Here is a 26,149-nt window from a genome sequence, read left to right on the forward strand (position 1 = left end):
TTTTCTTTTTTCTCTATTGTTATTTTGAACACATACTCAATCTGAAGCTGTAAATCAACCAGTCAGTCTTTCATTCTTGGCATAAATCAACATCAGTTAGGAAATAAACTGCGGGGGGGGGGTCAGGCTTAGGAGTGCTAGTCAATGCCCTCAATCCTTTTCCTTTTATTTTACCACTACAGAAGCTCTTAACTCAATCCTATGGCTTCGTAATTCTGCTCCTTTGTAAAAACAAAATACAGTAAAAAAGGTGCACGTCATGAGCCAAATTAAAAAAACATTAACATTTGATAAATGTGATGCATTATTATGAAGTACATTTAAAAGACAACAATATTAAAAGAATGAGAAGGTAGAAAAAGGAAGTGGACAGATGGAGAGTACTGAACTATAACCAGTAGAAAAGAAGGCCTCTGGTAAGGTACATGTATATGTGTGTGTGTGTGTGTGTGTGTGTGTGTGCTGATAGATGGAGGTAATGTGAAGGTGTTCAGTTCAGCAGTAGAGCAGCTGCCCCGCGGTCTGTGGCAGGGCAGGCTGGAGAGATTGTAGCGTCTGGAGAGGACCGGCATCTGGAGAGGACCGGCGGCGAGCTTCACACCTCAGGCACGGAGTGGTCCATGGCAGACCGCAGCAGACCGCCCGACATCCTACGAGCAACGAGTCACCAACGTTACAAACAAACACAGAAACGTTCACCAACACCAGCAGCTGGACACTGAGACCCCAACACCAGCAGCTGGACACTGAGACCCCAACACCAGCAGCTGGACACTGAGACCCCAACACCAGCAGACACCTGCGAGCACCCGGTCATGCACGTTTACAACCTAACACTTGACCTTAACCTTTAACCTCTATGCAGCAGGATACAACCTAACACTTGACAAACCTTTAACCTCTATGCAGCAGGATACAGCCATTAGATCTTAGGTGAGGATTACAATGGTCATGCAAAATGCACTACTTCTGCTAAGTTCAGTTAACCACATGACTCTATTAGCTGGTGACTGGAGTTCCATTGCCTGTGAATACTCACTTTTTAATCATGTGCTCGTAGATGAACTTGGGCATGATTGTAATGGTCATGGCAGTAGGGGAGGTGCTCAGAATGTCTTTAATCTGAGTGTCCTGCAAACACACAAAGCAATTCAGTTGGATTCCGCACGACAATCAAAGACACAAACAGAGACGCTAGATAGCAGTTACAGACCTGCCCAAGATTACATTGCATTACATTACATACATTATGTTACATTACATTATGTTACATTACATTAGATTTAGCAGACACTTTTTTTTGTCCAAAGTGACTCATACTCATTACTCAACTATATTACAAGGGATTACATTGTCATTACATTGTCATTACATTGGCCCCGGAGGGGTGGAGTGCCTTGCTCAAGGGCACAACGGTGGAAGCCGGGAATTGAACTCACAACTTTCAGGCTCCTGAACGCTAGCCTAGTTCCTTAACCACTACACGACTACACTACCACCACCCCCCCCACACACCCACACACACACACTACTGCACGCTAGCCCAGCTCCTTAACCACTACACTAACACCACCCTACACACACACACACACACACACTACTGCACGCCAGCCCAGCTCCTTAACCACTACACGACTACACTACCACCACCCCCCCCCCCACACACACACACACACACACACACACACACACACACACACACACACACACACACACACACACACACACACACACACACACACGCACACACGCACACACACTAGCCCAGCTCCAAGGTGGGACGCACCTTGAGGCCGATGACGTTCTGGCCGTTGATCTCGCAGATGTAGTGGTCAGTCAGCATGCCGTTGCGGGCGGCCGAGCCGTCCTTGACCAGCGAGGTGATGCGGCCGGACTTGTAGATGAACCCCACGTGGCCGGAGCTGTCCTTGTGCATGGTGATGGCGCGCTGGAACGGCCTGGACACACACACACACACACACACACACACATTACATTACATTACATTTCATTTGGCTGACGCTTTTTAACCAAAGCGACCAAAGCAACACACACACACACAGGAGGAGGAGGAGCCAGTCAGCATACGCAAGGAACAGTCCAGCTCCAACACCCACTAATATGAATCAGCATTCACAACAGTGGCATATAGGAGACCCTTATGACTGTACGGTTCTAGAGTTGAGCATATAGGAGACCCTTATGACTGTACGGTTCTAGAGTTGAGCATATAGGAGACCCTTATGACTGTACGGTTCTAGAGTTGTGCCATATAGGAGACCGTTATGACCAGAGGTGGGCACAAATACATCAAAAACTATTTTGTTACAAAATACAAATACTGGCGTAGAAAATGTAACAAAATAAAATACAAAATATGGATGTGAAAAATGTATTTAATTAAAATACAAGTAATTAGTAATTAGAAAATACAAAAATACCCCCACAATAATCATGGTATACCAACTTTTAAAATAAACTACAAGAAATACTAGTTTTTTATTGGCGGACAGAGGTCTAAATTCTTTACTTTGGGCTGAAGTAGCCTGGTCCTACCATACTCTCGTACATTCATAATGTACAGAGAGTCTGGACACTTTCCATTGCCAAGCATGAATTTCCTTGAATGCGGATACTCTGCCCAGAGCCTCTCAGATCTGCCATAACCAATCGATAAACGTTTGGTCGTGAGGTGACATGCTCAAACTAGCGACCTCAACGTCATCGTTCTCAGCTACTCCCTCTGTTCGCTGATTGGACCTGCACATTTTTGTCTTGAGAAAACCTGTGAATATACCGCAGACCCAGACTACGTAGTGGAGTGAAATGAAAACTGAACGGAAGTATGTAGGAAGGCGGAGCCAGGCTACCCATGAAGTAGATCTAAATTTAGTAAAAAATGTAATCAGCATCCTATATCAATATAAACGATGATTGAACTGACAACAAGCAGGCTTTGCAACTCTGACGAAGCAAACTACCCACCATCATTTTCCGTATTCAATGAAAGTAGTACAACAGATTGAACAGGTTAGCCTTTTTAAATGCATTTCCCTTTTTGTGCTATAAATGCATGCCTTTTGCCTTCATACATGACTGGCAACACGGGGGACAAATAAAGTAACATCCTGTAAGGTGTCTCAATATACAGAATTAATTAACTGGGAGGTGAAAACTCGAGACTGTTTCGCATTGGGGAGGTTTTTGTCTCAGTCTCCTCCATTATTTCTGCAGATCAGGACACCTTGGTTGATACCTTACATAAATCCTCATGTCATGGGGTTCATGTCCTAAAGATTCTGACCTTTGACTCCCAGACTATGATAAGCATAGCATATTGTCATGGTTATACTAGGTAAGAGGCTATATTTAACTGTGTGATGAATGTTTGGCTAATTTGAGGGGGGAAATGATGAGATTTTGTTAAGTATTTAAGTATTTTAAATACTCTAAATACAACCCCTCAAAGTATTTTGTTACAAAGTACATTTGATTTTTTCCAATCCTGCAAAATACAAATTACAAAATACACTGAAGTAATTAAATACGTATTTAAAATACATATAGTTGAAATACTGCCCATGTCTGGTTATGACTGTACGGTTCTAGAGTTGTGCCATATAGGAGACCCTTATGACTGTACGGTTCTAGAGTTGTGCCATATAGGAGACCCTTATGACTGTACGGTTCTAGAGTTGAGCATATAGGAGACCCTTATGACTGTATGGTTCTAGAGTTGAGCATATAGGAGACCCTTATGACTGTATGGTTCTAGAGTTGAGCCATATAGGAGACCGTTATGACTGTACGGTTCTAGAGTTGAGCCATATAGGAGACCGTTATGACTGTACGGTTCTAGAGTTGTGCCATATAGGAGACCCTTATGACTGTACGGTTCTAGAGTTGAGCATATAGGAGACCCTTATGACTGTACGGTTCTAGAGTTGAACATATGGGAGACCCTTATGACTGTATGGTTCTAGAGTTGTGCCATATTTGAGACCCTTATGACTGTATGGTTCTAGAGTTGTGCCATATGGGAGACCCTTATGACTGTATGGTTCTAGAGTTGTGCCATATGGGAGACCCTTATGACTGTATGGTTCTAGAGTTGAGCCATATAGGAGACCCTTATGACTGTATGGTTCTAGAGTTGAACATATAGGAGACCGTTATGACTGTATGGTTCTAGAGTTGAGCATATAGGAGACCCTTATGACTGTATGGTTCTAAAGTTGTGCCATATAGGAGACCCTTATGACTGTATGGTTCTAGAGTTGAGGCATATAGGAGACCCTTATGACTGTATGGTTCTAGAGTTGTGCCATACAGGAGACCCTTATGACTGTATGGTTCTAGAGTTGTGCCATATAGGAGACCCTTATGACTGTATGGTTCTAGAGTTGTGCCGTACAGGAGACCCTTATGACTGTATGGTTCTAGAGTTGTGCCGTACAGGAGACCCTTATGACTGTATGGTTCTAGAGTTGTGCCATACAGGAGACCCTTATGACTGTATGGTTCTAGAGTTGAGCATATAGGAGACCCTTATGACTGTATGGTTCTCGAGTTGAGCATATAGGAGACCCTTATGACTGTATGGTTCTAGAGTTGTGCCATACAGGAGACCCTTATGACTGTATGGTTCTAGAGTTGTGCCATACAGGAGACCCTTATGACTGTATGGTTCTAGAGTTGAGCATATAGGAGACCCTTATGACTGTATGGTTCTAGAGTTGTGCCATACAGGAGACCCTTATGACTGTATGGTTCTAGAGTTGAGCATATAGGAGACCCTTATGACTGTATGGTTCTAGAGTTGTGCCATATAGGAGACCCTTATGACTGTATGGTTCTAAAGTTGTGCCATACAGGAGACCCTTATGATTGTATGGTTCTAGAGTTGTGCCATACAGGAGACCCTTATGACTGTATGGTTCTAGAGTTGTGCCATATAGGAGACCCTTATGACTGTATGGTTCTACAGTTGTGCCATATGGGAGACCCTTATGACTGTATGGTTCTCGAGTTGAGCATATAGGAGACCCTTATGACTGTATAGTTCTAGAGTTGTGGTATATAGGAGACCCTTATGACTGTACGGTTCTAGAGTTGTGGCATATGGGAGACCCTTATGACTGGGGCTATTTTAAGGCCAACGGAACTTTGTCAGGACGCATAGTATCCTGGATCCATTAAATAAGTGGCCTTTAAAAATACAAATCTGCCTGCCTCTATGGGAATTTAACACATAGGGTTAACATAGGTGTTTCCAATACTTATGACAACTGTATTTTAAGGAAAAGATTTCACGATACATTACTCATTCACAAATAGATGTCCTTAAAAGGTTGGATATTTCCTCTTTTTTTTTTAAGGCATTAAGATCAATTCCAAAAGATGATTCTAAAGATGATTCTATACCCCTCTTTTTAATGAACTTTAGCATGTGTTCAAACACTTATGGAGGGTCTGTATATGACATAAAATAAGACCTAAAAATATGAATTAGAGGAGGTAAATATAAGCCGCAGATGCATCATTAACTGAATCTGTGAATGAAGTAGTTCAAAGGAAGCTTGATGGCAGATACACTAAGCAACTGTGAGTGGAGTGCTTTGCTCTGCCTCTTGAGGTTCTGGACAAAAATGAGTCACTGACTAGATGTGACCATAATTCTGACCACCAGGGGGAACCAAAGCGCCCACATGCTCGCTGGTGAGGCGGGGAAGGAAAAGCTCTTTTATCTGCGTGGACTTTGCCCTGCAATTCCACAATGGAAACAATGACACCATCTAACTGCATGTGTGGCCCAGCCGTGTTGGCTAGTGAGTGCAGTCCAAGCGGCTCCAGCATAACATCCCATAATACGCCGCGTGTGTGCACACCACCCTGAGGACTGATAACGGCCATGTCGAGAGCAAACTCCCCGCGCTGGAGCACAGCAGCTTTTAAATATTGATACAATGTGCCGGTTAGGGATGCAACGGTTTTCAATAATTTATTGAACCGTTCGGTTTGGCCTGTTCGGTTCAATAGACTCACCTAAACCGCAATATTTCGGTATACGCGACATTAAACTTTTTATTTAATACAAGGTTATTGCGCGCGCGTAGCCTGGGAGCGATAGAGAGGAGTGCTTAGGACCCGGGGGATGCGTTTTCTCTGACTGTTCAGCTTGCCTCTCGTCAACCTTGCAACAACCAATCAGAATTTTACTGAATTTCCCAAGAGCCAATAAGCGCGTTGAAATGCAAATGAAGGAGTCATGTGAGAAGAAACCAAGAAACAAACTTTACCGGCGGCTGATCATGGCGACATTTGAAGTAGCCCACGAACAAGGCAAAAAGACCGTCAGTAAACAAAGCACAGTGTGCATTGCAAGCACTGCTTCACAACGATCACCTAATAAAGGTAACACATCCAACATGTCGGCCCACTTGCGCCTTCATCACCCGGCTGTAACCTTAAGTGGAGCAGCACGGAGAGTTAGTTTGCCACCGAAAACCCAACCATCCATTGCTGCAGCCTTTCGACAACAATATTCCTATAATTCCCAAAGACATAACGAATACGACGGCGTATTAGGGCCACGTATATATACTTTGTAAAGACGCAAATTTGCCACTTTAGAAGGTCGAAAATTTGCCACATTATAAAGTCTGTGTGTAACAGTGTAACCGGTGGTTTCTGCCCTGCGTTGATTGCTCGCTAGAGTAGCCTAAGAAAGCGTGACGCCGACACAGCTGAGTGCATTCTCTTTTTGATAGTTTACTGGAAAATATTGTAGGGATGGGAGGTTATAGGAGATGGGGAGGCTGACATGTCATTCCAAACTCGGGTCATTTATTTTCCTGACGTTGTACATGCTAGGCTACGGGCAGCGGGAGGTGTCCACTCGAAAAACAATAAACTCACTGCTAAATCAGCCAATCGCTCGTCCACTCGTCAATCACACAAACTCTCTCGCACACACACGCACACACACACACACACACACACACGACAGGAGACACAGGGGAAACAGACACTTTGTGAAGTGGCAAATTTGCCACTTTCTTCTCGGAATATTGCCCCCCCCCCCCCCCCCCCGACAACAGGTTGCAATAATGTTCATTTCATTGTTCTAATATTTTTAATGCTGCACTGCACTTTTGTCTATGTTTACATTTTTTACGTTCATAAAAGAGGACAGGGCAGGCACTCCCAAATCAAATATCCATTTGAAACTACACATAATACTACCTCACCAATTATTTTGAGAAGATTTTCAGAATTGTTGACTACTTTTTTGAGGGTGTATAACAGTTAAGTATTTTCTTTAAATGTGTGAAGAACAGTGAGTTTATTAAATAAATAACTACACATTACTTTATGCTGCACTGCACTATGGATAACATTGCCTGTTTATGACAGAAGGCAATGATGGTGTTCTTTTCTTTTAATACATTTTTGTGATTCTGCTTCATCTGTGTCAGGCTATGCATTTAATATTTTCTCTGCAAGTGTAAGTAGAAGCACATTGTTGATTTGAAATAGAAAAGGCAAATATAGCCTCCTGTATGCTAGAGCCAAGATAATATTGATATATTGAAACCGAACCGTTACCGTGGCCCAAAAACCGTGATACAAACCGAACCGTGGCAAAACTGTACCGTTGCATCCCTAGTGCCGGTGCAGCCGCTGGTTCTCCTCACGGCCTGTGTGAAGCCGACCCAGTTTGGACCTCTGGCTTCTTGCACTGACTCCAGCTACACCAACACACACCTCAGCTAGACACCAACACACACCTCAGCTCAGATAAACACCAACACACACCTCACCTCAGCTAAACACCAACACCCACCTCAGCTAAACAGCAACACCCACCTCAGCTAAACACCAACACCCACCTCAGCTAAACACCAACACACACCTCAGCTAAACACCAACACCCACCTCAGCTAAACACCAACACCCACCTCAGCTAAACACCAACACACACCTCAGCTAAACACCAACACCCACCTCAGCTAGAGACAAACAGCAACACCCACCTCACCTAAACACCAACACCCACCTCAGCTCAGCTAAACACCAACACCCACCTCAGCTAAACACCAACACCCACCTCAGCTAAACACCAACACACCTCAGCTAAACACCAACACACACCTCAGCTAAACACCAACACACACCTCAACTCAGCTAAACACCAACACACACCTCAGCTAGACACCAACACCCACCTCAGCTAAACACCAACACCCACCTCAGCTAAACACCAACACCCACCTCAGCTAAACACCAACACACACCTCAGCTAAACACCAACACCCACCTCAGCTAGAGACGGCCATATCAGAATCCTATATATTTCTATGCTAATAACCTGGAGACCTTGGCTGGGTAAACAACCCTGCCTGATCTGCCGGCGAGGTCCCTGCAGCTCAGCTGGAATCCTGCACATCTATCTCTCCTGCTTCCTGGCCACATCTTCTGGGTCCAATCACAAACTAGCTTATCCAAAAGGATCGTTATTCTGATTGGTTGAAGGACTATTCAAAAGTGCAGAGTCATTTGAACTGTCCATTGATCACGCCTCTTGTGCAGTAGAAATAAAGCGCAGACTCCCCAGACTAATGTTCAATCTTAAAAGATTGAGTTTAGTATGGTGATAGCCAGACTACTGGAGACCTTTGATCATCATATCAATGATCTCTAATCATGTTTGTTAAAGAGGAATCATTCATACTGGACCTGTTTGCATATGGTCTTATAACGTGTCTTTGGTGATCTGATCACAAGTGGACAGCGCTAAATAGGAGGGTAAACGATCACCAGGATGCGTTGGGACTTGAGCCCTCATCCTGAGGAGGTCAGCAAGGGGACTGGCCATTTATCAGACAGAGAGAAGTCATTTCGCTTGTTATTGTGGATTCAGATTTTAGAATATGGGAGGTAATCCACAAAAGCCGATATGGTCGGAAACAACCGGATATCGGAACAGAAGGTTTATTTGTGTTTGTAAACAAAGGGACATGGGACTAGGGGGCTGTAGGGGCGAGGGGGATCTTCCGGGTTATGAAGAGTCAGAAGGTGTACTGTTGCGCTCTAGATGAAAACCTTTTTAACCAGGTGCGTCAAACCAAAAGAGATCAAGAGAATGCAGAAAAGGTTTGCACTCTGAAAAACATGGACAAGTCTTTGCTGACAAGGATTTTACTGAGCAGACGTTTCAGCCATTCGGCTATTCTCAATGGGTTATTAAGAGTCGAAATGACACATTGAGCTCGATGCTTAACTGACCTGTCGCGTACGATGAGCTCGATGCTTAACTGACCTGTGGCGTACGATGAGCTCGATGCTTAACTGACCTGTGGCGTACGATGAGCTCGATGCTTAACTGACCTGTCGCGTACGACGAGCTGGATGCGGGTCTCGGCGGCGGACTGACCTGTCGCGTACGACGAGCTGGATGCGGGTCTCGGCGGCGGACTGACCTGTCGCGTACGATGAGCTCGATGCGGGACTGACCTGTGGCGTACGACGAGCTGGATGCGGGTCTCGGCGGCGGACTGACCTGTCGCGTACGACGAGCTCGATGCGGGTCTCGGCGGCGGACTTCAGGGCCTTGTGGGCCTTATCGGTGCTCCAGCCGGCGCAGTTCTGGCCGTTGATCTGCAGCACCTGGTCACCGAAGCGCAGGCCGGCCAGAGCCGCCGGGGAGTTGGCCTGCACCAGCTGCAGGAACATGCCCTGCAGAGAGAGAGAGAGAGAGAGAGGGGTGTGTGGGGTGTGTGAGCAGGGAGGGAAGTGGTGTGTGTGATGGGAGGTAGTGTGTGTGAGAGAGGTGGTGTGTGTGGTGTGTGTGATGGGAGGTGGTGTGTGTGAGGGAGGTGGTGTGTGTGACGTGTGTGTGTGGTGTGTGTGATGGGAGGTGGTGTGTGTGTGTGATGGGAGGTGGTGCGAGTGATGGGAGGTGGTGTGTGTGAGAGAGGTGGTGTGTGTGTGAGGGAGGTGGTGTGTGTGTGACGTGTGTGTGTGTGTGTGTGTGTGTGTGGTGTGTGTGATGGGAGGTGGTGTGTGTGGTGTGTGTGATGGGAGGTGGTGTGTGTGATGGGAGGTGGTGTGTGTGAGAAGTGGTGTGTGTGATGGGAGGTAGTGTGTGTGAGGTGTGTGATGGGAGGTGGTGTGTGTGTGACGTGTGTGTGTGTGTGGTGTGTGTGATGGGAGGTGGTGTGTGTGTGACGTGTGTGTGTGTGTGTGTGTGTGTGTGTGGTGGGAGGTGGTGTGAGTGATGGGAGGTGGTGTGTGTGATGGGAGGTGGTGTGTGTGAGAAGTGGTGTGTGTGATGGAGGTAGTGTGTGTGAGGTGTGTGATGGGAGGTGGTGTGTGTGTGACGTGTGTGTGTGTGTGGTGTGTGTGATGGGAGGTGGTGTGTGTGTGACGTGTGTGTGATGAGAGGTGGTGTGTGTGGTGTGGTGTGGTGTGTGTGATGAGAGGTGGTGTGTGTGATGAGAGGTGGTGTGTGTGTGGTGTGTGTGATGGGAGGTGGTGTGGGTGATGGGAGGTGGTGTGGGTGGTGGGAGGTGGTGTGTGTGGTGGGAGGTGGTGTGTGTGAGGTGTGTGTGTGGTGTGTGTGTGTGTGTGGTGTGTGTGGTGTGGTGTGTGTGGTGGGAGGTGGTGTGTGTGTGAGAAGTGGTGTGTGTGAGGTGTGTGTGTGGTGTGTGTGTGTGTGTGGTGTGTGTGGTGTGGTGTGTGTGGTGGGAGGTGGTGTGAGTGATGGGAGGTGGTGTGAGTGATGGGAGGTGGTGTGTGTGGTGTGTGTGATGGGAGGTGGTGTGTGTGGTGTGTGTGGTGTGTGTGGTGTGTGTGGTGTGTGTGGTGTGTGTGTGGTGCGTGTGGTGTGGTGTGAGTGTGATGAGAGGTGGTGTGTGTGGTGTGGTGTGGTGTGAGTGATGGGAGGTGGTGTGAGTGTGGTGTGCGTGTGTGGTGTGTGAGCAGCAGGGAGGTGGTGTGAGTGATGGGAGGTGGTGTGAGTGATGGGAGGTGGTGTGGTGTGTGTGGTGGGAGGTGGTGTGTGTGCTGCAGTGGCTGGTGGCCATGGCGCCGGTGGGTGACTCACGTTGTCGATCTGGCGGAGCCGCAGGCCCACCTTGCCGTCCTGGTCCTTGCACAGCACGACCTCACGCAGGCCCTGCCGGATCTCCGCCCGCCTGATGCCCACGTCACCGCCCGTCACCGGACGCACCATGCCAGCCACGCCCACGCCCATGCCCGCGGGCACCGCCACCTGCTGCACACACACACAGAGACACACACGAGAGGACACGCAGTTAGATGAGCAGGCCATCGCACACACACACACAGAGACACAGTAAGATGAGCAGGCCATCACACACACAGAGAAACACACGAGAGGACACACAGCAACATGAGCAGGCCATCAAACACACATGTTCTAGAATAAAATTTAGCATAGTCAATAGAAAATGAAATAAGCACCCGTTTAGAGCTGCCAAGGCACACACACACAGTCCTTAGCAGACCTCCTCCACACACACAGACACACAGACACACACAGACACCTTTCGACAACAGCACCTCCTCCACACACACACACCTCCAGACTGCTGCTGGCTAGTGAGTCAGTGATGTCTCTCCTTGTGATGATTCCAAGAACACCAAGCTGCAGAGTCGACTCACACTGGCCTTTTCCTCCATAACACTACGCTACGCTACACTACACTAGGCTACACTATGCTACACTACACTAAGCTACACTACGCTACACTACACTAAACTACAATACGCTACACTAAACTAAGCTACACTACACTACGCTACGCTACACTAAGCTACACTACGCTACGCTACGCTACGCTACGCTACACTACGCTACTCTACACTAAGCTACGCTACGCTACAATACGCTACACTACGCTACACTAAACTAAGCTACGCTACGCTACACTAAGCTACGCTACGCTACGCTAAGCTACGCTACGCTACACTACGCTACGATACACTACGCTACACTAGTGACTAAGCTACGCTACGCTACACAGTGGTCCTGCCTGCACAAGTGCCTGCACTCTGCATTACAGTTTTTCTCAATTGTTTACACACAATTTCTGGTACTTGAGACACAATTCCCATAATATGTAGCTCATGCACCAACCTCCTGAACCGATTCTGCTGAACTATAAGCACAATGTCTGCTTTACACTCAAATTGCAGTTCTAGAACACAAATTTTTCACGAGCCTGTCACTACACACAATTCTCACTACACACAATTCTCTGCATCTGCAAATTTTCATGAATAAAATATCTTGTTTTCACAAGGAACACACTGCCATTCAAATTCTAAAGCTAACTGCCCTACTATGCACACTGACTCATCACATGGGCAAACACCAGTCACACAGTTTTACAATTAGCAATCAGAGCTTTAGCATAAAAGGCCAACAGGTGAGCTTCCCTGTTTTGGAGCAATGGATGTTGGAAACAGAGGCAGTGGCAGACGTACGCACGCATGCACGCGCTAGATGACCCCGCCTCACACACGCACGCTGTAAGATGGCCACACACACACACACACACACACACACACACACACACACACTTACGGTGTCGGCCATGGGCACGAGCGCCAGGTTCTTCTGCACCTCGTCACTGTTGAGGTTCAGGCCCATGTACTCGCCCAGCTCCTGCAGGTTGGGGTAGAGGGCTGACCACACACACACACACACACACACACACACACACACACACACACACACACACACACCCACACACACACACACACACACACACACACACACACACACACACACAGGTTAGTGAATCTATAGCATTTATATATATACACTTATACAACAGCAGGAGAGCAGTGGGTTAGTGAAGATCACATAAGACACCTCAATGGCCAGTTCTTACTCCAGTGAGCCAGGATGGTTTCTCAGAACAAAAAGGCCCAAAACCACACGCACACACGCACACACGCACACACGCACACACGCACACCCGCGTGCCCAGACCTGCTGGCGTGGGCATAAGAGGGTGCGGCGGCCATATAGAGGCATATTTGCATGAGGAGATCATAAAGCACACGGACACTAAGTGCTTCCATGGAGTGGGCGCGCGCACACACACACACACACACACACTCTCTCTGCTTCCCCAGGACTACACACACACACGCTCTCTGCTTCCCCAGGACTACGCGCACACACACACACGGACGTTCTCTGCTTCCCCAGGACTACACACACACACACACACACACACAGGCCCTCATTTACCAACAGAGCGTAGATACCAGCATATATCTGAGCGCAGAAATAATTTTACGACACCTACCTGCACACACCTGGCCACAACACAACACAGCTCATCTACCTGCACACACCTGGCCACAACACTCATCTACCTGCACACACCTGGCCACAACACAACACAACACAACACAGCTCATCTACCTGCACACACCTGGCCACAACACAACACAGGCTCATCTACCTGCACACACCTGGCCACAACACAACACAGCTCATCTACCTGCACACACCTGGCCATAACACAACACAGCTCATCTACCTGCACACACCTGGCCATAACACAACACAGCTCATCTACCTGCACACACCTGGCCATAACACTCATCTACCTGCACACACCTGGCCACAACACAACACAGCACAGCTCATCTACCTGCACACACCTGGCCACAACACAACACAGCTCATCTACCTGCACACACCTGGCCACAACACAACACAGCTCATCTACCTGCACACACCTGGCCATAACACAACACAGCTCATCTACCTGCACACACCTGGCCACAACACAACACAGCTCATCTACCTGCACACACCTGGCCACAACACAACACAGCTCATCTACCTGCACACACCTGGCCACAACACTCATCTACGGGTCTGCACACACCTGGCCACAACAAAAAAGAGAGCTGAGAGGGTCTGTACTAGTGGGGGGTGGGGGGGGGGGGATTGAGAGGGTCTGCTGCAGCACTGCACTACTGTGGGGGGGGGGGGGGGGGGGGGGTGAGGGGGTCTGTACTAGTGTGTGTGTGGGGGGTGGGGGGGGGATTGAGAGGGTCTGCTGCAGCACTGCTCACTAAGCAGCAAGGACAAGGCAGCCGACAGGAAACCAAAGGGGCGTTCAGAAGAGAGAGTGAGTCAGAGAGACAGAGGAGGGGGAGGAAGAGGAAGAGGAGGGGGAGGAGGGGAAGGAGGAGGAGGGAGATGAAGAGGGGGGAGGAAGAGGACGGGGAGGGTGGAGAGAGAAAAAAAACACAGCAGAGGATGAAAGAGAGCAAGACGCAGAGAGAAGGATTCAGCACAGAGAGAGAGGAGAGAGAGAGAGAGAGGGAGAGAGAGAGAGAGGGAGAGAGAGAGAGAGAGTGAGTGATAGAGAGAGAGATGGAGAGATGGGAGTAGCAATGAGGCATAATGATGGAAGGAAATGCACAAAATGCAGAGCAGGGGGAGGGGAAGAAAGAAGAACAGAGCAAGAATGAGAGAGGGAGAGAGGGAGAGAGGGAGAGAGGGAGGGAGGAAGAGAGGGTTCAGAACCCAGCAATGGAAAAGAAAGAGACTCCGAGGGACAGAATGACTGTGGCAGAAAGAAGCTGTTGGGCTGAAAGACGCAGAGGAAACAACCTGACATCACTGCTGGGTAGCAGGCCAACCCCCCCATCCTGCTGCCAGAACACATCTCCATGGCGACCCCAGCCACTGACACACAGGGAAACAAAAGCCTTAAGGCTCAGAGGGCATCCCATCAAGAGAGGGAGAGAGAGGGAGAGAGAGGGAGAGAGAGAGGGAGAGAGAGGGAGAGAGAGGGAGAGAGGGGGAGAGAGGGGGAGAGAGGGAGAGAGAGAAATAGAGGGAGAGAGAGAAAGAAAGAAAGAAAGAAAGAAAGAAAGAAAGAGGCACACAGCACAAAGACCATTTTATGCCATAAAAATAAATGTTCAGCAAATGCATATCCCAATTAAAATGTGATCCAAAATATTCACCAGCACCATCCTGCCCATTGCATTTATGAGAGTGGACACGACTACACTAGATGGGACCAGCACCCTATACAGCCATACCAAAGTCTTTTTAAAGCAAGGTCACGTCACTCAGCAGCCATATTGGCCATGGGGTCGGGCAGCGACTTTGACCGGAACAAGACCGGGCTCTATCTAAATGAATGGGGAGAGAGCTGGATTCAATTCTGCAAAAATGGGTCACACGTCCAGAGAAAAGTGATCAGGAATGCACCAGGCCCATTTCCAGTACTGATCAATGTCCAAAATAGGTCACTACAATTCTGGATTCACCTGAAGTTAAGCCCCATAAATTCACTGCACTTTAGAGCCTTTCAAACCCAAGAGCTGAACCCTAAGACCAGTCCCCTAAATCAACTGGTCTTGAACCGAACTAATCCACTAAATCCTAACACAGATACACATATACACAGACCGAGAGAGAGAGAGAGAGAGAGAGAGAGAGAGAGAGAGAGAGAGAGGCTGAGAGAGAGAGAGAGAGAGAGAGAGAGAGAGAGAGAGAGAGAGAGAGAGAGAGAGAGAGAGAGAGAGAGAGAGAGCGCTATAAGTGTGTGGTGTGTGGGACTCACTTGATCCAGGGGTCCCCATGCCGGCGGCGACTGCTGGCTGGTAGCTGCCCTCTGTGAGGGCCGGAGTGGTGGAGTGGGCAAACTGAGACTGGGCCTGCAGACACACCACAGTAGCCATGAGACCAGCAGAGAGACCAGAGTAGACATGAGACCAGCCATGAGACCAGCCATGAGACCAGCCATGAGACCAGCCATGAGACCAGCCATGAGACCAGAGACATGAGACCAGAGACATGAGACCAGACACATGAGACCAGAGACCAGAGACATGAGACCAGCCATGAGACCAGACATGAGACCAGAGACATGAGACCAGCCATGAGACCAGAGACATGAGACCAGCCATGAGACCAGAGACATGAGACCAGAGACATGAGACCAGCCATGAGACCAGCCATGAGACCAGCCATGAGACCAGCCATGAGACCAGCCATGAGACCAGCCATGAGACCAGCCATGAGACCAGAGACATGAGACCAGAGACATGAGACCAGCCATGAGACCAGCCATGAGACCAGAGACATGAGACCAGAGACATGAGACCAGCCATGAGACCAGAGTCGACATGAGACCAGTTCCCTTGGCCTTTGGAATTAAAATAGCCCAACATCATCACATACCTAGAGATTGGCATGGTGTTTTTTTCAGTTAGCCTATTAGCTGATTTGATTTGCATTGAGCTAAATGAGCATCAAAGCAGCTAATAGGCTAACTGAAAAAACACCATGCCAATCTCTAGGCTAATCTCTAGTTACTTGCCGTCCTCCACCCCAAGAGGCCACTTGACCACATGTGATCTGTAGCTCTGAATCACCGACCTTCAACATCTTCAAATCACTGACCATTAATGACCTTGACTCACCTTCATGACCTTGTCCACCTTAAGGTCCTCAAGGGATGGATAGAGCGACATTCTGCAAAACACAACACAAGAACTGATCAACAACAATACAAAAGCTGTACAGAACACGGAGCACAGAGAGCAGAACACAGAACACAGAGAACAGAACAATGAACACAAACAACAGAGAACAGAACACAGAACACAGAACCCGGACTCAAGTAGAGCTGTGTGATTGGCTGGGGAGAGGCTATCTATAAGTCCCTGGAGTAGAGCTGTGATTGGCTGGCATGGAGGCCAGCTGCTCTAATGAGATTGCAGCTTTTGAATGGAGCTCTGTCTTCTAATCCTGCATGATACTCCACTGGGAGTGTTTTAACACAACTTACTTATGACCATTTTACTATTTACTTATCGAGAATCACATCATCTTTTTGCTCTTTGTATTTACTGGAGTCCTTTCATACATAGAGTATTTTGAAATGATTCCAAGAAGAGTGAAGGTGTATACACTTACTCAATAATCTGTATATTCTGGAAGACACGCAGGATACTAACCACATGCTACAGATAGGGCTGTTCGGTTTTGCCGAAAAATAAAATCTTGATTTTCTTTTCTCAAAATCCGATTTTCGATTACGATTATTTTGTGAAATAACAAAAGGCAAGACATTATTTCAAATATTCTGTTTTTTATTGAATAGCATAGTCTTTCACATGGCTGGTCAAAATACATTAAAAAAAAAACCTGGACAAGCCAACACAGGCCCTTCACCCCAACAGGGACACATCCTCAGTTTCCTTTCATTCTGCATATTGTTGAGCATTTGCAACAACGCAACCACTTCCTCCACACTTCTCCCACCTACACAAGTCCTTTCCACACACACACACACACACACACACAAACTAGCTCACCGCAGAGTGGACTGACCATCTCAAACTAGCGCAAACACCACAGAGTGGACTGACCATCTCAAACTAGCGCAAACATCACAGCAGCACAATGAACTCACTAACTAACTAAATAAATGAATAAATGAATGAAGGAGCAGCAGTGCAGGATGTGTCATCAGTCACACGGCTAGCCTCCAGACATTCTGCCTGGCGGGGGTGTGGACTGCGTTACATAAAACCTGTTAAAAAATCAATAAAAATAAGCAGGACGAGCCACCGCACACGCTGGAGCCAGTGTGTGGGAGAACAGGATGAAGGATCCAGAGAAGAGAGAGTGGAGGAGTGAGAGGGAGCGAGTGTAGAGGAGTGAGGAAGAGGAGGAGAGGTGAGGAAGAGGAGAGGGGGAGGAGTGAGGAAGAGGAGGAAAGGAGGAGGGTGAGGAAGAGGAGGAGAGGAGGGGGGTGAGGAAGAGGAGGAGAGGAGGAGGGCTGAGGAAGAGGAGGAGAGGGGGAGGAGTGAGGAAGAGGAGGAGAGGGGGAGGAGTGAGAAGGAGCAGGAGTAGAGGAGTGAGGAAGAGGATGAGAGGAGGAGGGTGAGGAAGAGGAGGAGAGGGGGAGGAGGTGAGGAGGAGGAGAAAAGAGTGGAGGAGTGAGGAGGAGCTCAGGAGAGGGAGCGAGAAGGAGCAGGAGTAGAGGAGTGAGGAAGAGGAGGAGAAAAGGAGAAGGAGAGAGGAGGAGGTGAGGAGGAGGAGAGGAGGAGGAGGAGAGGAGGAGAAGGAGAGGGGTGAGGAGGAGACCCAGCACAGCACAGCAGGGCTGAGTGATTTAGGGGGAGATATCTCATGGCCATAGTCACCATATCATCCACTCCATTCCTGAGCCAGCAGTACTTGTGTACTTGTGTACTTGCCGTCAGGGCACGGCTGCCTGTACAGATACTGAGCCAGCAGTAGTGCTGTAGTGCTGTAGTGCTGTAGTGCTGTAGTGCTGTAGTGAGCAGTACTAGTGCTGTAGTGCTGTAGTGAGCAGTACTAGTGCTGTAGTGCTGTAGTGCTGTGGTCAGGGCACGGCTGTCTGTGCTGCTCCACAAGCTGCTACATGTTTGTTGTGTTGCCGTGTGGCCTCAGGTGGTTTCGGTTTTGTAATTTGCGTAGTGCCTTTGTTTACATCACTTCTGCTAAACCCAAAATAGTCTCAGATAATTATAATCCCAAGCTGCAACTGCACTAGTTGAAATGATCGATTAAAAAAAAACAATGAGTAATCTTCAGCCCTACAACACATTGCTTTACACCTGGCAAAGTTCCATGATGCTCAATGTACAATAGAGGCTAAATGACAAGAGCATGATGGAGTTGAGCCTGTACAGAAATAACGTGCGCTAATGTACACAGGAGATGCTAATGCACGCAAGAGATGCTAGGGGAAAACCCGACCTGGGTGGATTCGTTTGGCTGATGATGGCGCACTCTGATGATTTATTTCCCAGGAAATGGAAAACTAATGAGCAGCCGAGAGCTCACAGCAACCCATTAGAGCTGGGTTGGGCTGGAGAGAGGGAACCCAGGGTTGGGTTGGGCTGGAGAGAAGTAACCCAGGGTTGGGTTGGGCTGGAGAGAAGTAACCCAGGGTTGGGTTGGGCTGGAGAGAGGGAACCCAGGGTTGGGTTGGGCTGGAGAGAAGTAACCCAGGGTTGGGTTGGGCTGGAGAGAAGTAACCCAGGGTTGGGTTGGGCTGGAGAGAAGTAACCCAGGGTTGGGTTGGGCTAGAGAGAAGTAACCCAGGGTTGGGTTGGGCTGGAGAGAAGTCCATCTTCTGCCAGCAAATCACATGAGCTGATGCAGCCTATGCTGTGCCAGAGGGCCAATCACATGAGCTGATGCAGCCTACGCTGTGCCAGAGGGCCAATCACATGAGCTGATGCAGCCTACGCTGTGCCAGAGGGCCAATCACATGAGCTGATGCAGCCTATGCTGTGCCAGAGGGCCAATCACATGAGCTGATGCAGCCTATGCTGTGCCAGAGGGCCAATCACATGAGCTGATGCAGCCTATGCTGTGCCAGAGGGCCAATCACATGAGCTGATGCAGCCTGTGGCAGAGGGCCAATCACATGAGCTGATGCAGCCTGTGCTGTGCCAGAGGGCCAATCACATGAGCTGATGAGCTGATGCAGCCTATGCCGTGCCAGAGGGCACCTGGGCAGGCTGGAGGAGCCGGTGAGTGGCGGCACTCTTACATAAAGGTGAGTGGGTGTGTGTGTGTGTGCTTTGTGAATGGGCACAGAGACACCTCCTCATCCAGGAGCTGCTGCTCAGAGAACACACACACACACACACACACACACACACACACACACACACACACACACACACACACACACACACACACACACACACACACACACACACACACACACACACACACACACACACACACACACACACACACACACACACACACACACACACACACACACACACACACACACACACACACACACACACACACACACACGCTACAGCTGCATCCAGACAGACAGGAAGCCACGAGCAATGACAGGCCATGTTCAAGAACCTCAGCGATTATGTGTGAATAACCACTGGGGACAGTCAGAATGACTCCAGGCTTTTGAAGTGACGAGAGAGAGGCTACGAGTGGATTGCTGTAGTGCTGCCGTGATTAATCGACACAATCGAACTAATCGATTATGAAAATTAGTCGATGCCAATTTTTTTAGTCGACTAATCGTTTTGCTATTGACCCCCTATTTATTTTTGGTCTCCCGTCTCTAACGGCTGTAATGTTATTAATTCTGTTATTAACTCTACAAAAGTAGGCTGATATTGATATGAGCATATCTATATCTATGGCTATATGTCATGTTTTGGCCCTTCAGTTGAGTTAAAAATAAAATGGACACAACAAAATAACAAAAACCTTTTTTTTTTCTTTTTAAATAGTCGTTTAGATTAGTCGACTAATTGAAAAATTAGTCGAAAGATTAATCGTTAGAAAATTAGTCGTTAGTGGCAGCACTAGATTGCTGGCAGTGTACTGTGCAGAGGTGGCCCTGGTGAGGTGGAAACACAGGTGGGGATGCAGAAGAGACGGAACATGCTATGCAAATACAGGGAGGCCCATGGTACAGAGCATCTACATACGTTCCGTACGCCTATATTACACAGCCTAGTGTGGTAGAACATCTACATACGTTCCGTACGCCTATATTACACAGCCTAGTGTGGTAGAACATCTACATACGTTCCGTACTCCTATATTACACATCCTAGTGTGGTAGAACATCTATATACGTTCCGTACGCCTATATTACACAGCCTAGTGTGGTAGAACATCTCTATGCTATACTATATACCCTAGTGTGGTAGAGCATCTCTATGCTATATTACGTATATACCCTAGTGTGGTAGAACATCTCTATGCTATATTATATACCCTAGTGTGGTAGAGCATCTCTATGCTATATTACGTATATACCCTAGTGTGGTAGAGCATCTCTATGCTATATTATATACCCTAGTGTGGTAGAGCATCTCTATGCTATATTACGTATATACCCTAGTGTGGTAGAACATCTCTATGCTATATTATATACCCTAGTGTGGTAGAGCATCTCTATGCTATATTACGTATATACCCTAGTGTGGTAGAGCATCTCTATGCTATATTATATACCCTAGTGTGGTAGAGCATCTCTATGCTATATTATATACCCTAGTGTGGTAGAGCATCTCTATGCTATATTATATACCCTAGTGTGGTAGAGCATCTCTATGCTATATTATATACCCTAGTGTGGTAGAACATCTCTGTATGTGTGCTATATTATATACCCTAGTGTGGTAGAACATCTCTGTATGTGTGCTATATTATATACCCTAGTGTGGTAGAACATCTCTGTATGACCTATATTACGTATCCTGTGCGGTAGGCAGGCCATCAGTTGCAGATATTGTTGATTATACAACAGTTAGGTCCGGTCGAACGATTAAGCAATATCTGATTGGACGAGACGCCTTCTATCAGTGGTGATATTAACCGATATCACCACTGGTGACTCTTCACAGCTAATAATCACTCCGCGACGTTGATTCTTCGCTTTGATTTAACCAGAGACGGCATTCCATGTTCTTTGACTTAGCAGTTGCATAGCAACCACAAGCGTTCTGAGCTAGACCTACTTCGCATAGCGGAGGAACTGGGCTAAATAAAACGATGCCAAATAATAATTATCCTTCCTAAAAATGCACTCGGGTATCTTTTTTTTGTTGGCAATGGAAATGTTGTATAAAAGCATTATCGCACCCGTGGTCGTGGTGTTGTTGGCCAATATCGCCATGGCTGTAGTTACCTATGGCACTCAGCCGTGGCGATATTGGCCAACAACACCACTCCCACTCCTGCGATAATGCTTAAGCAAGAGCCTGTAGCGACTCCCTTATATAGAGAGAAGCTGGCCAACGCCAGCCTCCCCTGACAGTGAGCAGGGATACTTCCCTATAGACATCCCTCTGCAATGTGTGTGTGCATACGCAAGAGAGCGTCACATGATGTGCCAATCTATTACAATCAAAACAGGAAGCACAAGTTTTTGGTGGTCAGCATCACAATGACTTCCTTTCAAAAAGACACAGCGTGCCCACACTAAGTTAAACGCATTTACCAAGTCCTCTGGTGTGTAAGAAGTGTGTGTAGACATGTACCACTCTCTCTGTTGTGTGTTCATAGTCCAGTCATGCCTCAGACACCCCCAAAGACCCCCCCCCCCCCCCCCATCAGTGACATCATGGTTACGACCTTGACTGCCACGAAGGATGGAAGATGATGAAAAATACCCTAAATACATGAAGAGTAAGATAGAGCCAATAGCCTAGTAGTCTAATGAAATGCACCACAGATTGATGCAGCATCTTTGCAACATGTTTTAAATTAATCTCTTTTAAGACATGTACGTTTGCAAAGAGAGGAAACAACTTAATTTGATGTACAACGAAACCTTTAGTTTACACGTTGACACTGAATGGTTCTGGATGTTGTTGGTGGCGTTATTGCATCCCTTAGTCACAATGTATAATTATTCCCTCGTAACTGAGAGCTCCTAGCTGCAGATGTGCATTTCAAAACATTGCGCCGAGAAATGCCACAAAAAGGTCTAAGGATTGTTGACGAATAGGTCTTAGTGAGTTAGGAGTCCTCTCGGCTTCTTCTTAGCTGTCCCAGACTTAGGTGCTACTTCTAGAGCTAAAATGCTTTGTGAATTACTTTACATCAAACAAACTAAGAGTCCTAAAGTTACGAGTGACACCACCATTACTTTTAGTGGTTTCTCCTAAATTCACTAGTTAGTTACCTATAGCCTTTTTTAGATTCTTTGTATAGCCCCTGAAGTTCAGATAGTCAGCTGACAGCTGTAGGGACGACTTTCACCTTGTTTTTATCCAGTAAGGCCAAATGCATGACTGCTAACTACCTTAATCAGCTCCCACTTGACATTCCCAACCGGAACATTTTGAGCGTTGAGAAAAACACTCCAGTAGGCCACTACGAGACGGCCAGTAAGGATTGATTCCTACTCTCAGCGGAAACTGCGAGATGGCCAGTGAGGATCGATTCCTACTCTCAGCGGAAACTGGAGGCCAAAGTCTCTCAGACAGGAGAGATTCTTTGTGCGGTAGGAAGGGGAGTTCCCACACTGGCAGATCTACAACCAAATATTACACACATAACACGTGATCCAACCCAGTCTTTTCCATGTCACAGCAGAACACGTGATGCAACCGAGTCTTTTCCATGTCACAGCAGAATACGAGATTCAAGATTCTACTCAGTGGGACACACCAGTAGCAACCGACCTGCTGGGTGAGGATGTCATACAATCCCTCCATTATGGCATTACAGGGGCTGTAAAGCCCCGTCAATGTTTGCTCTGGGCTGTGGGCAGGGTGGGTCACTCTCACAGTGCGCTGGCTAGAACGAGGGACCTTAGAATAACATTACTTAGGGCTTCCTGGCAACATACCCTGCCTGCACACACCTAACGGCCCACTTTGCGGCTGCCTTCTACTGGAAGTGGTGAAGCTCGGGACTAGGAAAAAACACAAGTGCAAGTCATTCCTGGGCAGAGTGATGAGCACTCTGTACTGGCTGAGTGCTTCCAACAACAACATAATTGAATCAGAGGACTCCAGTCCGTCACTCAGAGAGTGCTGGGCCTCTATTGTCCTCCGCAGAATCTCCTTCGGCCGCTCATAAGCGAGCTATTATCCAGACCAGCGCAGGCCCTAGCGGAACACAGCCATGCTATTTATACAGCTTATGGCGGCAAACACAAAACAAGAGGCCACAAGATGAGTAAAAAAGACTGTTAAAAAGACTGCCCTATACTTCAGAAGATGTACAGAGAGACAGAGTAGCAACATCTGGAACAACCAGACTAGCTAAAGACACTTCTGGGCAATTCTAAAAACAACTAACCTCAAACAAAAACAATATCGCATTTCCCATTACTTTACCAACACAAACAGACAGTTCTGGAAATCTTCAAAAAACGAATCAAGGGTTTGTGTGGTGTAGAGGATCTCCAATCAAACAGAGCAAAAGCATTTTTGGGGGGCACAACTGTCACGGGAGGGCATTTTGGGAGAAATAGAAACACACATGGACACAGAGGTCAGAGAAACGAAACTAAGTTGCATGGTCATCATAACCATCGACAGCAGCAGCACTTGCAATATACAGAACTACTATCATGTGATCATGTGATATTTGCAACACTACCAATGTCCAGCCAGTCTGACATAAGTGGCCAACACAATCCTGAAGCTGATGTCATTTCGGAATCCCCCGTTCTACCTCCTTCAGCAAAATGATCTTGTTAAGGTTAAGATGGTTAGTCTGACCAAACAGCTTCATTTACATGTGAGGGGAAGCAAATCAGCGTCACTAAAATTACTGATGAGTTAACCATCAAACTAAAATGACTTGGAGACAACTCATAATGACCAAATAAGTTAAGGTTAAATGTTGGCCACAGCAAAGAAGAGGCCTCCGACATAAAGTGCCTCGACCACGTCAACTCACCTAGCAGTTAACAGTATTCACGTCGATAATAAACAACGTTAACGGTAGCCTAGATGTTTTTGGTCAACGTTATGTCCGCATACCGACTATGATTAGGCCAGATCATTGTGTTAACGGTAAGCCAACGTTCATGAATTCTGGAGAGAGGTGATAGACTGCTGAGTTGAACTAAGACACGTATCTTTGACGAATTATTAAGAAAACGGTTAACTTATTTGTAATAGCGAGATTAACTGCGCCATCACAGCCATCGCGCTAAGTTAGCTAACGGGGTGGGTTCCCAGGTGTTACTTTAAGCTGTTATTACCACTGATTTAACTACTTGCCAGTGAACTTTTACAATTATGTCGAACTCCAACTTATCAGCTGTCCTGCTAAAGGATACCCTATGTTGAAGGTGCGTTATTCTAATGACCTCGTAAAAGATGACAGGTAGATAAAGTCAGATTTTTACCAAAAAGGATTTGTCTTTGTTCTTTCGAGAAACCGCTAGGCAGCTAGCGATAGTTACCACTTGTGAGCTATGCGAGCTAGCTTGGATAACGTTAGCTACTAGGCTAAAGATGCAACTCAAGCCACTGAGCTAGCTGATCATCAGCTAAACATTTTTTTAAAAGCATAACAGGTCTAGCGCGATTGCCTATTCATCGAATTGCCATATGCGTCCATACTCAAAACGTACTCATGGGAAATGTTCTTACCTTGTAATTTACACTGTGCTGAAATCCAAGCAAACACGGGAAGGACGAGATTCCTGTAGCTAACGAGACAACAAAACCAGAGCCGTCCGAGCCGAGGTACCTCTCGCTTTGCGCTGTTACTGGAACTTCTTTGCTAAACTTCCTGGTAGGCACGGGCTTGGATGACGTATGTCCATAGACCGTATGATAGCGTTTTTCAGACCGCCTTGCCTTAAACCAGCTGTTGGAGACTTTTCTGTAGCCAGTTTAACCTTCGTTTACTAGTCACGCCAATGTGAAGATTTTTGTTGTACTGCTGGTCGGGAACATAAAAAAAATCTATATTACAGCTCTGGAGAAAGGATGTTGACATGAGTCACTGATACACTGTCAAATTATGTATCATATGACTCTTAGTCATAGTTCAGTCAATTATGTGCCACAAAAAGTAGGCTAGGCCATATAGGTATTTCTCTAGGCCTGCCTGACAGTATAACTACATCCGATATCAAACAGTCGCCTATTCTGAGCAGTCGCAGCCCACAACTCAACTATGGTTTGAGAAACAGTGATCGATCGATGGAGCCTGGGTCCTACCATGGCTGCTGACTCGTGCTGAGGTAAGTAATTTCTATCTCCAAAGTCATGTAACCCACAGGTTGAGAGTTTGGGTAACTGGTGTTGTTTTAGACATTGGGCTTACTGTCCTTAGGCTTAATTGACCTGCTTATGACTGTTTCCAAATGTGCCGTTGTAAGTTAATGTTTATGGAGAAAAACAGCCCAATAGAAGGGTGATGGAGAAATAATTTTCAGTCATTCATTTGGCCATGTACGGATTAACCCTGGGCACAGACATGAAAAGAGCCCCTCTTCCCACCTCAGAAAGGTAGAACGTTAGCCGACACTTTTCATAACTGTCTGGTGTCAATTCTATCCCAAGGCACTAGGGCAGCTTTGGGTGAAATGCCTTGCTAAAGGGCACAACGGTGGGAACT

General features: G+C 47.1%; 1 protein-coding gene across 2 annotated transcripts; it reads right to left on the reverse strand.

Annotated features, from left to right (window-relative positions):
- sdcbp2 (syndecan binding protein (syntenin) 2) lies at positions 1–25,331 on the reverse strand. 2 transcript variants are annotated; one of them, XM_062541939.1, is made up of 9 exons: positions 25,174–25,331; positions 16,498–16,549; positions 15,636–15,729; positions 12,614–12,714; positions 11,108–11,275; positions 9,563–9,738; positions 1,787–1,958; positions 1,040–1,131; positions 1–650 (listed from the first exon to the last, which is right to left on the reverse strand). In XM_062541939.1, exons 2-9 carry the CDS (start codon positions 16,546–16,548, stop codon positions 596–598), a joined length of 909 nt encoding a protein of 302 aa, XP_062397923.1. In that variant the 5' UTR covers position 16,549; positions 25,174–25,331; the 3' UTR covers positions 1–595. The 2 variants fall into 2 exon arrangements, with proteins under 2 accessions (XP_062397923.1, XP_062397922.1); XM_062541938.1 differs by having other exon boundaries at positions 11,108–11,278.
- Positions 25,332–26,149: the final 818 nt, after the last annotated feature.

Source organism: Sardina pilchardus, chromosome 7 (genome assembly GCF_963854185.1).
Source record: "Sardina pilchardus chromosome 7, fSarPil1.1, whole genome shotgun sequence".
In the NCBI taxonomy this organism is placed as follows: domain Eukaryota; kingdom Metazoa; phylum Chordata; class Actinopteri; order Clupeiformes; family Clupeidae; genus Sardina; species Sardina pilchardus.

What these genes read in the sequence shown, in the direction of transcription:
- sdcbp2 (XM_062541938.1), bottom strand. Translation starts at nt 16,548, where the DNA reads ATGTCGCTCTATCCATCCCTTGAGGACCTTAAGGTGGACAAGGTCATG. An exon ending in CATGGGGACCCCTGGATCAA is followed by an intron (nt 12,715 to 15,635) that starts GTGAGTCCCACA and finishes GTGTGTGGTCAG; the next exon opens with CCCTCTACCCCAACCTGCAG. An exon ending in TCGTGCCCATGGCCGACACC is followed by an intron (nt 11,279 to 12,613) that starts GTAAGTGTGTGT and finishes GTGTGTGTGCAG; the next exon opens with CAGGTGGCGGTGCCCGCGGG.